At 33.6% G+C, this 12765-nt stretch overlaps 1 protein-coding gene across 1 annotated transcript; it reads left to right on the forward strand.

Moving 5' to 3' along the window:
• Positions 1-7270: 7270 nt before the first annotated feature.
• LOC113855710 (S-protein homolog 5-like) lies at positions 7271-7717 on the forward strand. Its single transcript, XM_027487338.1, has one exon. The coding sequence runs from the start codon at positions 7271-7273 to the stop codon at positions 7715-7717; it is 447 nt and encodes a 148-aa protein (XP_027343139.1).
• Positions 7718-12765: the final 5048 nt, after the last annotated feature.

A 12765-nucleotide genomic window follows, 5' to 3' on the forward strand; every position in this document is an offset into this window, starting at 1 on the left:
GGGCGACGTATCAGAGGTTGATGAATAAAATTTTTGAAAATCAAGTAGGGAAATGCATGGAGGTGTATGTAGATGACATGTTGGTTAAATCTACTGTCTTTGAACAACATCTCGCTCATTTAAAGGAGGTGTTCGAGGAAGCCAGGCAACATGGGATGCGGTTTAACCCAGAGAAGTGTACATTCGGCGTAGCTGGGGCAAGTTCTTGGGGTTTATGTTATCTGAGAGAGGGATCCAGGCGAACCCTGACAAGTGCCAAGTCATCATCGACATGACTAGTCCTCGAAATATCAAGGAGGTTCAAAGAATTTTCGGGCGTATTGCTGCTTTTACCATATTTTTGCCCATTATGCGGAGAAGTCTCAACTTTTCATCGATTTGCTTAAAAAATCTCAAAAATTTGCTTGGACTGACGAGTGTAAGACCGCCTTCATCCAATATAAAAATATGCTAGCAACACCGCCTGTGTTGATAAAATCGAAGCCTGAAAAGGAGATGATTATTTATTTGGTAGTATCAGATAATGCCATTAGTTCGGTTCTATTACAAAAAACACCTGAACCGGCCCCTGTGTACTTCATCAGCCAGACACTTCAAGGTCCCGTATCCTATTATCAGCTAAGGGAAAAAGTGGTGTTAGCCCTAATCCACACAACTCAGCGGTTAAGACATTACTTCCAAAGTCATCGGGTGGTGGTGCGAACCGATTGCCCAATGGCCAAAGTTCTAAGGAAACTAGAGCTAGCTGATCGGTTAGTAGCTTGGACGATCGAGTTGTCCTAATTTGATATCCATTTTGAAAACCAACGCCCCCTTAAAGCTCAAGTGCTGGCAGACTTCGTTAATGAGTTCACTGCCCAGAAACACACCAGCTTTGATATGTGGATCCTACATGTTGATGGATCATCAAACTGACTGGGTAGTAGAGCAGGAATTATACTTGAAGGGCCAAACACTGTAACTATTGAGCAATCTATTCGGTTTGGATTCAAAGTCTCCAACAATCAAGCCGAGTATGAAGCTCTACTAGCCAGTCTCAAATTGGCAAAAGAAATTGGAGTAAAATGCATCACTTGCTGAAGTGATTCAAAGATAGTGGCCGAATAGGTCAATAGTGCATATCAGATGAAGGATTCGGTTATGCTCCAATATTATCAAGAATTTAAAAATATAAAGGATGATTTTGACGAGGTACATGTTCGACATACACCGAGGACCATGAACGAACAAGTCGATAGGCTTGCTAGTCAAAGGAAACCTGGGCAATTACAAAGTGTGATTCATCAGGAAATCCCTTAACCTAGCATTGCCAAACAAGAGTGCATGGACATAGAAAATATGCCTCAAAATTGGATGACCCTGATCATTCAATACCTCGCCAGAAGCAGCTTACCAATGGATCCAACTTCGGCTAAGAAAATAAGAATGTGTGCAGCTAAGTACTCTGCAAACTACCACAAAAGAGACTCCCTTTCGGCTTACCTATGATACTGATGCCATGGTACCGGTCGAGATTGGAACCATCATTTCGAAGGGAAAACTTTGAGAAATCAGCCAATGACGAATCTCTAGCTGTCAACTTGGATTTACCAGATGAAGTACGTGGCCAAGCGACAATAATGACCGAGGCTAGCAGAAGAATGATGGCAAAGAAGTTCAATTCCAAAATTAACCCAAGACAATTTTATGTGGATGACTTAGTATGGCGAGTAATCGGAAAAGCACGCCGAGACTGACGAGAGGGGAAATTAGCAGCCAACTAGGAAGAACCCTTTCGGGTAGCGGCACGACTAGACAATGGAGCATACAAGTTAGAGACATTGGAAGGAAAGATTATACTGAGAACTTGGAAAGTCACGCATTTGAAGCATTATTTTAGTTAAACACCTGTAACATGTAATCAGTGTACTCTTTTCCTCGCTCAGGTTTTGTCCTCTTAAAAGAAAGTGAAAAGGGGTTTTCCTGGAAAGGTTTTTAACGAGGCACCTTATCAATGAAATACTTCTTTTCAGCTATTCGGTTTTTATGTGTCAATAAAATCTCTCCAGCTATTGATTAAAATTGAATGAATTAATTCCCTCCCGAGTACCCCTACTCGGCCAAGGATGAATCATTATTACAATTCCCTCCTAAGTACTTTTACTTGCCTAAGGTTGAATTAATTAATTCCCTCCCGAGTACCCCTACTCGGCCAAGGATAAATCATTATTACAATTCCCTCTCAAGTACTTTTACTAGGCTAAGGTTGAATTAATTAATTCCCGCTCGAGTACTCCTACTCGGCCAAGGACGAATCATTATTACAATTCCCTCCTAAGTACTTTTACTTGCCTAAGGTTGAATTAATTAATTCCCTCCTGAGTACCCTTACTCGGCCAAGGATGAATTATTATTACAATTCCCTCTCAAGTACTTTTATTTGGTTAAGGTTGAATTAATTAATTCTCTCCCGAGTACTCCTACTCAGCCAAGGACGAATCATTATTACAATTCCCTCCCAAGTACTTTTACTTGGCTAAAGTTGAATTAATTAATTCCCTCCCGAGTACCCCAACTCGGCCAAGGATGAATCATTGTTTAAATTCACTCCCAAGTATCTCCACTTGGCTAAGGTTAGATTAATTCCCTTCCGAGTACCCCTACTTGGCTAAGGATGAATCATTATTACAATTCCCTCCCAAGTACTTTTACTTGGCTAAGGTTGAATTAATTAATTCCCTTCCAAGTACCCCTACTCGGCCAAGGATGAGACAAACAAAAATATTCAGTGTTAAGGAGATTTCATAACTATTCGGTTTGGTTGTTTTTCATATAAAGGTACTTAGAAGATAACAAGAAAAGAATTGAACCTGTATTCATGTTTGAAAGGGTTACAAAATTGGGGCGCTATCGGCTCATGAATACAAAGAAAATCAAAAACCTATTTCTAATTTCCTTCCTCTCCAGCATCAGGACCAGGGGCGTCAGGATTAGGGGTCTCAGGATCGAGAGCATTGTTATTAACTTCTACTCGGCAGGGGAGTTTGGTGTCAGACTCTACATTATCATCCACTTCATTATATGGTAAAAACTTGCCACCGAAAAATTCTTTGGTAAGATCAAAACGAAAGTCGGCTGGCACTTGGCAGAAACCATAACATTGACGAACGACATAGTTAAAGCCCGACTCGTGTTCGATAGCAACTTGGACCAAACACTTGTTAGAAAAGGCCTTCAGTTCGGCATCAGCTTTTTGCCTTTCAAGAGCCAATGCCTCTTCCATTTCAAAAAATTTGGCCCTTAGGGCCTCCTCCATTCCCAAATACTTCACCCTCAGAGCCTCTATTTCCTCCTCCTTAGCCCTTAGGGCTTGCTCGGTAGCCTGGAGCCGATTCTCCACTATATGATAGTGTTCTTTGTATTGAACAACCTCGGCCTCCAAAGCTTTATTAGTCTTAGCAAGATTCAGCCAAATCTCTTCATTATCCGTTAAAGCTTGCTGAGAGGAGGAGTACTCGTTTTGCACCCTCTTCACCTCGAGTGTGGGCTCCAGAGGTAATCTTTAGAGCATTATCATGGATCGGATTTGAAGCTCCGCGTAGGATTGCCACAGAGACTCGAGGTCTAGGTTGCTGACCGCTTTCTTTCCTGCATTGAAAAGCAAGTCAGGGGCAACTACTCGTCCAGCATGTACCCCTGGGACGAGGAAGGTGTCGTATAAGATAGCTGGGGGAATAGCAGAGTTTGAAGAGCTTCCAACCCCAACTATCAGGTCACCTCGAGCTTGACTTCGTGCCCCCTCTAAACCACTCGGTCTACCCGAATAGGAATGCTTTCTCTTTTTCTTCCTCTCGACCTCTTTCTCTTTGCCTTTTTCCTTTTCCTTCCCCTTTTCTCTGCGCCTCTTGGGCTGACTCTCTGTAATGGCAAGGTCTCGGGGAGGAGGATGAGGCCCGGTTACCTCTGGCATATGGTCAAGTTGAGGGTTTCGGTGCTCCTCAATGGGTGTGTTTTCAGGGGTCCTGGTTTTCAGGGTTTGACGATATGTTGGCATGTTAACACCACATTGAGTCATCAGACTTACAATAAAAATAAAAAGTTAAATCAATACAACTTGGTTAAAAAAACTAAATCATAAGGACGAAATATACCATCCATGTCCAGACGAGGATGAGGAGATTTTAACACTAGAAGTATGTGTCAAGCAGGAAGCTCTCGGGGAAGAGAAATCAAGTAATCCAAAGCCGATAACTCTCTGGCCGACAACAGGTCCTCAGGAATCCAGTTGTACCAGCGAGGCACTCGGGTCCAATGAAAGGGAAAGAGGGGATTGTTTTCAGTATAAAAGAAAAAATTTCTACCTACAGGATGGACGGTTACTTTGAAGTAGCCGGTCTTGAAACCCTTGAAAGATGAAGCGTAAGGCTTGAATAGTGGCAATTTCGGTTGCCTTATTAAAGATATCCACCTTGCTAAGTCTGATGGACGAGTACAGAAGAAATGAAGAAATAAGCCTACACTAGGTTCTATATAATGAAATTTACAAAGTACTATAAAAGCTTGGATAGCCGCCCACCCATTCGGATGAAGTTGTGTCGGTGCTACATTTAAAACCCTCAAAACTCCCATTTGGAAGTCGTCAAAGGGTAGCCTTATACCTAATTCTCTAAACATATATTCATACACAAAGAAAGTGTCGGCCATCCTGGCACCCCCTAGAAAAACAAGAATAGGGTTCCCGGTTTTCTCTCCTCGGCAAGGGTTGATGGATATGGGGTAGGGATCGAAAGGTTCCCATAATGAAATTTCATAATGATCAACAAAAGATTGAAGACTCTTATTTTTTCTAAACCGAGAAAAGTAGGCGGCTACTTTACCATGTACCCAATCGTATCCAGGAACTGTACAGGGAGGGAATACTGGTTTTCCCTAGGAGGGCTCATGCTTGGTAGGAGCTCAGAAGAATCAGAATCAGTTGACTCAGATGATTCGACTTCGTCACTACATTCTCTACAGTGAGTCTCTACTTCTTCATTTACCCCACTCGGTCTTGAAGAAAATTCAATCCCTCTCGGTTCTCTCAGCATTCTGACCATCGATACTAGTCGGCCTAGATGAGTTCGACAACGAGTCCTCCCATTCTAAGGATTAGACCATGGTAAAATAAGGAAGGGAAAGAAAAGAAAACTAAACGTACCTCACAGGTAGTCGGTTCGGAAGAAAGAGAGGAAATTTGAATACCCTTCAATTTGGAGCAACAGTATATACTTCTCGGCTCAGAGAAAAAGTGGATAACAAAAGACCTGGACCACCATGTATTTATAAGGTTTAGGGCCCTCAGACATATGAAGGGTTGCATCCTTTCCAAACCGACAGATCTCTTTCAAATCAAACGGTTGAGATTAAACACCCTTTTGTTTCGTACACACACATCAAGAAAACCCTAAAAAAATCCTGAACCCTAAAAACTCGAAGTTCTAGAATGATCTTTTTTCATTATTTATTATTTATTTTTATTTTTATTTTCCACCTCCTCAGTCTATGCCACTTTTTTGAAAAACTGAATACTCCTTCGGTATGCACTCCACTTCACCAAATACTTTCCTACGCCTTAACCGAATACCCTATTCGACCTTCTTACATTCCTAAGACCGAATACCCCCTCATCTACATATGCCTGATACTTGTATATTAAGCTCTTACCTCGTACCGGAGTAGTGTACTGGATAGGAAACTGCGCGGACCTACATATAGGAAAATGAAACTGAGTACCTATTCGGCCCAGTTTGGCCGAATACCTTTTGTCAGGATTAAAAGGTAATTAACCCAATTAAAGGTAATAATCAAAACATTATTTACTTTAAGTAAAGGGCCAAAATCAAGGTTAGCTCAGCAGGCTCATTAGCCTATAATAATATCTATAAAATGAAGGTAGGAAATATAGGTAAAGAGTTGACTTTTCATTATTAAATAGTATTTATTGCTCAAAATTGAATCCTGACTTCAGCATCGGAGTGTCTTTTGCAGGTACTCTCCCCACGTCAGCAACAGTTAGAAGGACATCACCGTTTCAGAGCAGAGACTTGAAGACTAGTGTTTCCCTAATAGAAACAGATTAATAAAATTCTTTTTTAAGATTATTTCTCAAAGAATTACGATAAATCAGTGATAAATAGTTTATTGAAATATTATTTAATCAATAAATATGTTTTAATTTTTTGTTTCAATAAATTGAAAATTAAAAATTATAAAAATAACTGATAGAATTTTTTATAAATAAAATAAGATAAAACGAGAAAAATGTATTTTGTTATTATTAAGATGGTTCAATCCTATAATTTGAATAGATAACAAAATTTAGGGGTGGAGATAAATAATTATTAGCAATTTGCCTTAGAATGTACAAAAGTTATAAAATTAACTAAAAATATCCCCATAGTAAAGTACATTATTTTTTTAAAGTGGTTAAAATAGAAACCTTTAATTACTCAAGAGTCTTGTACAAATATCTATTAATAAAGAAGGAAGAATTTTCTCATATTAGTATAGGTTTAAAAATCTTACATTTGATAATTTAACTTATATTTAATGGTTAATAAAGTAATAAATTATAACTTATTAGATATAATTTAAATAAAAAATTTAAATTAAATAAAATATTTTAGACTTACGCTAGTGTAAACAAATCATATTTTAAATATAGATAAAAAGAATAAAACATTAAATTAAATATTATTCATTGACAAATTACGTTAACTTTGTTGTAGTTATCTTTAATGTATTTTTGTTTGAGCATTTATTGAAATATATTTAATAAGAAAATAAAATTCATTTTTCTTACTCTGTCTTAATTAGATTTTACATCTTGAAAAAATTATATATTTTTTTTCTTAAAAAACAGATGAAAAAAACTTGAAGGGGTTTCATTAAAAAAAAAAAAACCGAAAATTAGAGTACAGAGAGAGTAATAAAAATATAGTTTTAAAAATAGAAATTAAATTATGTTCGTATTTTTCTTGCACCGTCTCAGTAAAGTATATTGGCAGCAAGGACAAGGACTAGACATATCCGCTATTTAAGGATGAGTATAAATATGTGTCCATTGTTTTCTTGCTTTTATCTACAAATGAATCCGGGTCCAAGATAGATGTGATGCAGAGGATCCGGACTCATTTTTGTCACACTCCATCAATAACATTAAGTATTCTACGTAAGACTTTTCTGTTTTTGGTGTCTTTTTAAGTGGCGATTGTACAGAGAAGTGGGGCACATTGGGAGGTGAAAATAGACCATGAATTTGGTGTACTGTTATCCTACAAACATGTTGAAGTGCTTGGCAACATTTGGTGTATTAGTGATGATTATTGCGGCATATACACTCACAGTCCCTGTACATGGTCAAAATGTGTTTGCTCAGAAGAACACCGTGCGTGTTCAAAATGATTTGGGTAGCGGCATTGTTCTCTATCTCCATTGTAAATCCAAGGACGATGATCTTGGTCTGCATGTTCTTCCCTACAGAAACTACCAAGAATGGTCCTTCCGAGATAACTTTGGTGGCACTACTCTCTTTTGGTGCTCCATGCAATGGAACTACGAGCAACACAGCTTCGAAATTTATAGTACAGCAAGGGATAATTTGTCTTGTTCTTCCAAATGCTGGAGAAGTATTAGACCAGATGGAGCTTATTTTTATATGGAAGTCCATGACTTATGGATGAAGAGGTACTCCTGGTAAATGGTAATCGACACTTATAAAAGCTTTAAGCTATTGTTTGTATATATGCTAACGGGAAAAATAAATAAACTAATAATAATTCCCGTGAAATGGCCCAATTATTGGATGAGTTATTTAATACATCTAGTTATCTATCTATTTTACCAATAAAGCATATTTCCCTTTGTTTGATCACGTTTTTATTTTTCCATTGTCATTTGTTTATGTTCCCAACTCACTTTCATATGTATTAAATATTTTTAGGAATGTCATTCAATAATGATTGATTATGTTTTGACACGTTCTTTGGTTCAAATATTATTTTTTAAGAATATTAATTATTCTTTTTAAAAAAATTCTTTTAGTCATTATGATAATTGATAAATTTTATTTATATTATTAACTAAATTTATACTTATTTAAAAAATAAAATAGTTATATAGATATTTATAATATAAAAATATGTGATAAATACTCTTTTTAAAAAAAAATCTATTTAGTTAAATAAAAACAAAATAATTAATTTCGTGAAAGACTAAAATCAAAATTAAAAAAAAACGTAGCTTCTACATTTTCAAGACTTTTTGGTTTCGGTTCTTTAAATGGTGAGTCCAATTTTTATTTTATTTTTTGATGAATGATAACTTTGTAATTAATCATATCATTATTTAATAACTAGTTAGCAACATCTGCAATGTATAATTTATATATGCATGCATAATAAACTTATTTTTTTAAAAAAAATTATTTTAACTTGTAACTACGAAATATACAGTAATAATATTTTTATAAATATAAATATTAAAAAAATATAAAATAATAAAAAATGAAGTAATAATTTTTATTTTAAAAATTTAAAATAAAATAATATAAAAAATAAATAAAAATAAAAAGAGTTTCAACAAGAAAGTATGCAGTTTATATATTATTATTATTATTAGTTGATTTTGATTCTGGAATATACAAATAGTTGTCTAACTGTAAAAAAAAAAAAAAAACTTTCATATAATATAAAAGTTAATTATTAAAAATAAAAAATGTTGCCTTTAGAAAAAATTGAGACCAAAAGAAAAAAAAATTCCCAGATTGTTGAGGCAAAAGTATGTTTAATATATATATATATATATAACAAGGAATATTTTAAAAATCTATAGTATTTTTTATTCTGTCTTTGTAAACATAAATACGTGTGCATTGTTTTCTTTCTTTTTTCTCTATTTATCTACTAAAAACTGTATGAACTTAGGACAATCTAAAAATTGTTTTTTCAAGACGATTACTTTTTAAATTCTACTTTCAATTTAAAAGATAAAGTAACCCATTCTTATATTCGTGCTTTTGCCATTACAAATATAAAACATTTTTTTATTTATATATTCATTTTTCGTACAAATACAAATGTCAAATAATAAAGCCGTGTTTTCAAAACGATTTTGAGAGTGAAATCGAATTCCTCATTCGGTGCGATTTCAAATGATAAAATCGTAATTTCAAATAATGAAAATTCAAAATATTATAAAATATAAGAACTAAATATATTTTCTTTAAATATTTTCTTGAGTTTTGGTTTTTAGTCTCTGAACTTTTTATTTTGCTTTTTATATTTGGCTTAAATATACTAGTCCTGTAAGATTTTGACTTTGATTTTAATTTGGTTTAGTTTTTAGTTTTTAATTTAAAAATACTTTTGATCATAGTAATGACATAACTACTTAAGAAACTGTCAAGTGTGTTTTTTTAATTATGCCACATTATTATTAGAGATAAAAATATTGAATTTAAGAAAATTAAAAATTAAAACTAAATTCTTTTAAAGACTAAATTTAAAATCTAACAAAGATATAGAGATTTTGGCCTCTTTCACTAATGTAGACCCAAAAAAAATGGCATGACATGATTTTTTAGTTTCCTACATCATTATTTAAAAGTCACCAACTATCAAAAGTGCTGAATTTAGAAGAAAAAAATTGGGATCAAAACCATAAAAATTGGAAGAACTAAAATAAAAAGTCACAAAACTATAAAATCAAAAATATAATTAAACAAACAAAATCGGCAAACCTATATATTTAGAAAGAAAAAAAAAAATTAAAAGAGCCCCCCATATCTTCTTTTAACTTTTCGTCATACAATTTAAATGCCTCCGAAAGATGGGCAAAGTTTGAGGGAAACCACATTTATATGTAACTGCGACTTTTGGCAGCGTATTGCATTTCTACAGTGCAGCACACTGTGATTTTGCATATCCTGGGAGTGAAAACTGAGTATGAACTTGGTTTGTTATTATCTCACAAACATGTTCAAGGCCTTGGTCACAGTTGCTTTATCATTGATCATTATTTTAGCAAACACACTCGTAGTCCCTGTTGAAGGTTTTCCCAGTGGGAAGAAAACTGTGCGTGTTCAAAATGATTTGGATGGTGGCACTCTTCTTTATCTCCATTGTCGATCTAAGGACAATGATCTTGGCTTGCATGTTCTTGCCACTCAAACCTATCAACAATGGTCCTTCCATGATAACATTGGTGGTACTACTCTCTTTTGGTGCAAATTCCAATTTGATGGCGTCGCCGAAGTTAGCTTTGAAATTTACAGTGCCAAAACCGATGATTCACAGTGTGGATCCCAATGCTGGCGAAGTATTAGAAAAGATGGAGCCTATTTTTATGATGAGTACAAAAAGACTTGGGTCCGAAGATACTCCTGGTAAATGGACTTGCCTAAAAGCTATGCCCCCATATTCGTGTATATGCTAAAGGAAAATAAGGGTAATAATCATTCGCCTGAGAATGAAGAACTATAACAAATGTAATTCCATCTATTTTACTAATAAAGGATATTTTCCTTTATTTGATCACATTTCAATTTCCCAATAATGTTAATTGTTTATATTCACAATTCATGTTTTAAAATAACGAGTGATATATTTTCTTTTTTTTTTCCGGCCAATTATTTATAAACTTTCACTAAACTCAAAATATAATATATTCTCACACGCATGTATATGGTAATAGGAAGATTAATGAACTCTTAATCAATAAATGACGACACAGATACCTTGGAGTTGCTCATTCAAATTTAATTTTTCTTCTTATTTGAGACAAATAATATTTTATAGATTATTATGGTTTCTTTTGGCGTTCTCTCTTGGAAATTGAAATGCCTCCAGAAGATGGGCAAAAATTGGGGGAAATGACGTTTGAGCGGTGTGGTGTCCTTTAAAGTTGCAATTGTAAATGTGACATTGTAGAGTGCGGGAGTGAAAACAGATGCTAAGCTCAGTTTATTATTATCTAAAAAACATGTTGAAGCCCTTGGACACAGTTGCTTTTTTAATGATGATTATTACAGCAGACACACTCATAGTCCCTGTGCAAGGTTTTTCTGAGGGGAGAAAAATTGTGCGTGTTCAGAATGACTTGGGTGAGGGCGTTGTTCTCTATATCCATTGTCGATCAAGGGATGATGATCTTGGCTTGCATGTTCTTCAGAATGGAAACTGCCAACAATGGTCCTTCCCAGATAACATTGGTCTATCTACTCTCTTCTGGTGCTCCGCGTGATGGAACAATCAGCCACGCAGCTTTGAAATTTATAGTGCCAAAAGGGATGGTTTACAATGTGCAAACAGTTGATGAATTTGGTCTATTATCATCCTACAAACATGTTGAAGGCCTTGTCAACATTTGCTGTGTTAGTGATGATTATTGCAGCAAATACTCTCATAGTCAATTTACATGGTCAATATTCTTATCATTCACCCAAACATCATTTGTTTATTTCTCTATCTCCTACTGTTGTAAACTTTCTCTGTTAATATATTATTATGCGTTTGTAGATGGTAATAGAAAGGTAAGCAAACTCTTATTCAAGAAATGAGTTGCAGATACCTTGGAGATGCTTATTCAATTTTCTTTTTTACTTCGCATAGATAAAATTTATGTATTAAATGTATATATAACAATCATTTTATTGAATAGGAGGTAAAAGTATAGAAAGATATTTTATTCAAGTGCTACATGTTTAATTTTCTGAAGTAAGACCTCAAGTTTGAATTTTGTGTGGAAAAAAAGTATTAGAAGAAAACTAGTCTAATTATACTATAAATATTTTTAGTTCAAACAAGATTGTCCTAAAAATTAATTTGTTGGTTTAGACTGAGAAAAGGGGGGAAAAGTATAGTGAGATTTATAAAAAAATTATTTCCCAAGTTAAATGAAAATTCCCCACTTTGACACAGTGAGATTTTTTAAATTTTAAGTTGAGAACGTTGAATTGTTATGTTTGGTATAAATTGCTTTAATTTTTTTTAAAAAAAACTAAAATTCTGATAATATTTTTTAATTTAATTCTTTTTAAGAGAACATTTCTATAAAATGGGTGAAAATCCAAGACTTTTATAAAAGATATAATTTTTTTATTGTATAAAAATAAAATTGTATTTTTTTAATATTCTTAAATCTAAACATAGTTTATGATATCTCTCTGTTTTGTCATTTGCTATTAAAAAAATTTAGAGTGTTAATTTGGAAAATGATTTTTTTTTTTAGTTTTGAAAATTATGTTTCTTGAGAATTATGATTCATAGGAATTATGTTTTTCTGAAGATATTAAAAATACTTTTTATATGTCTTAAATTTCTTAAGAATGTTACACAATAATTATCGATAATATTTTTATATGTTGTTTAGTTCTTACTACATTTTAGAGATACCAATGCTTCTTTTATAAAAAAAATACTACTTAAATATCTAAAATAATTTATAAATTTTATTTATATTATTAACTAAATTTATGCTTATGTAAAAATTGAATCTAAATGTAAAATAAATCAATTATATAGGTATTTCTAATATGAAAATATGTGAAAATAAAAATTATTTTTTAAAAAAATTTATCTACTTATTCAAGTGAATAGAAAAAAAACATAACACAAAATAATTAATTTCTTGAAAAACTAAAATTAAAATCTTAAATAATTGCAGTACTTAAAGCATATAAGCCTCTACGTTTTCGAATTGTTGGTTTTGGTCCTTTTACTAGGGTTTATTGAAAAAAATGATGCACGA

The sequence above is a fragment of the Abrus precatorius genome, unplaced genomic scaffold, assembly GCF_003935025.1.
Source record: "Abrus precatorius isolate BTA unplaced genomic scaffold, Abrus_2018 Scaffold11, whole genome shotgun sequence".
Taxonomy (NCBI): Eukaryota; Viridiplantae; Streptophyta; class Magnoliopsida; order Fabales; family Fabaceae; genus Abrus; species Abrus precatorius.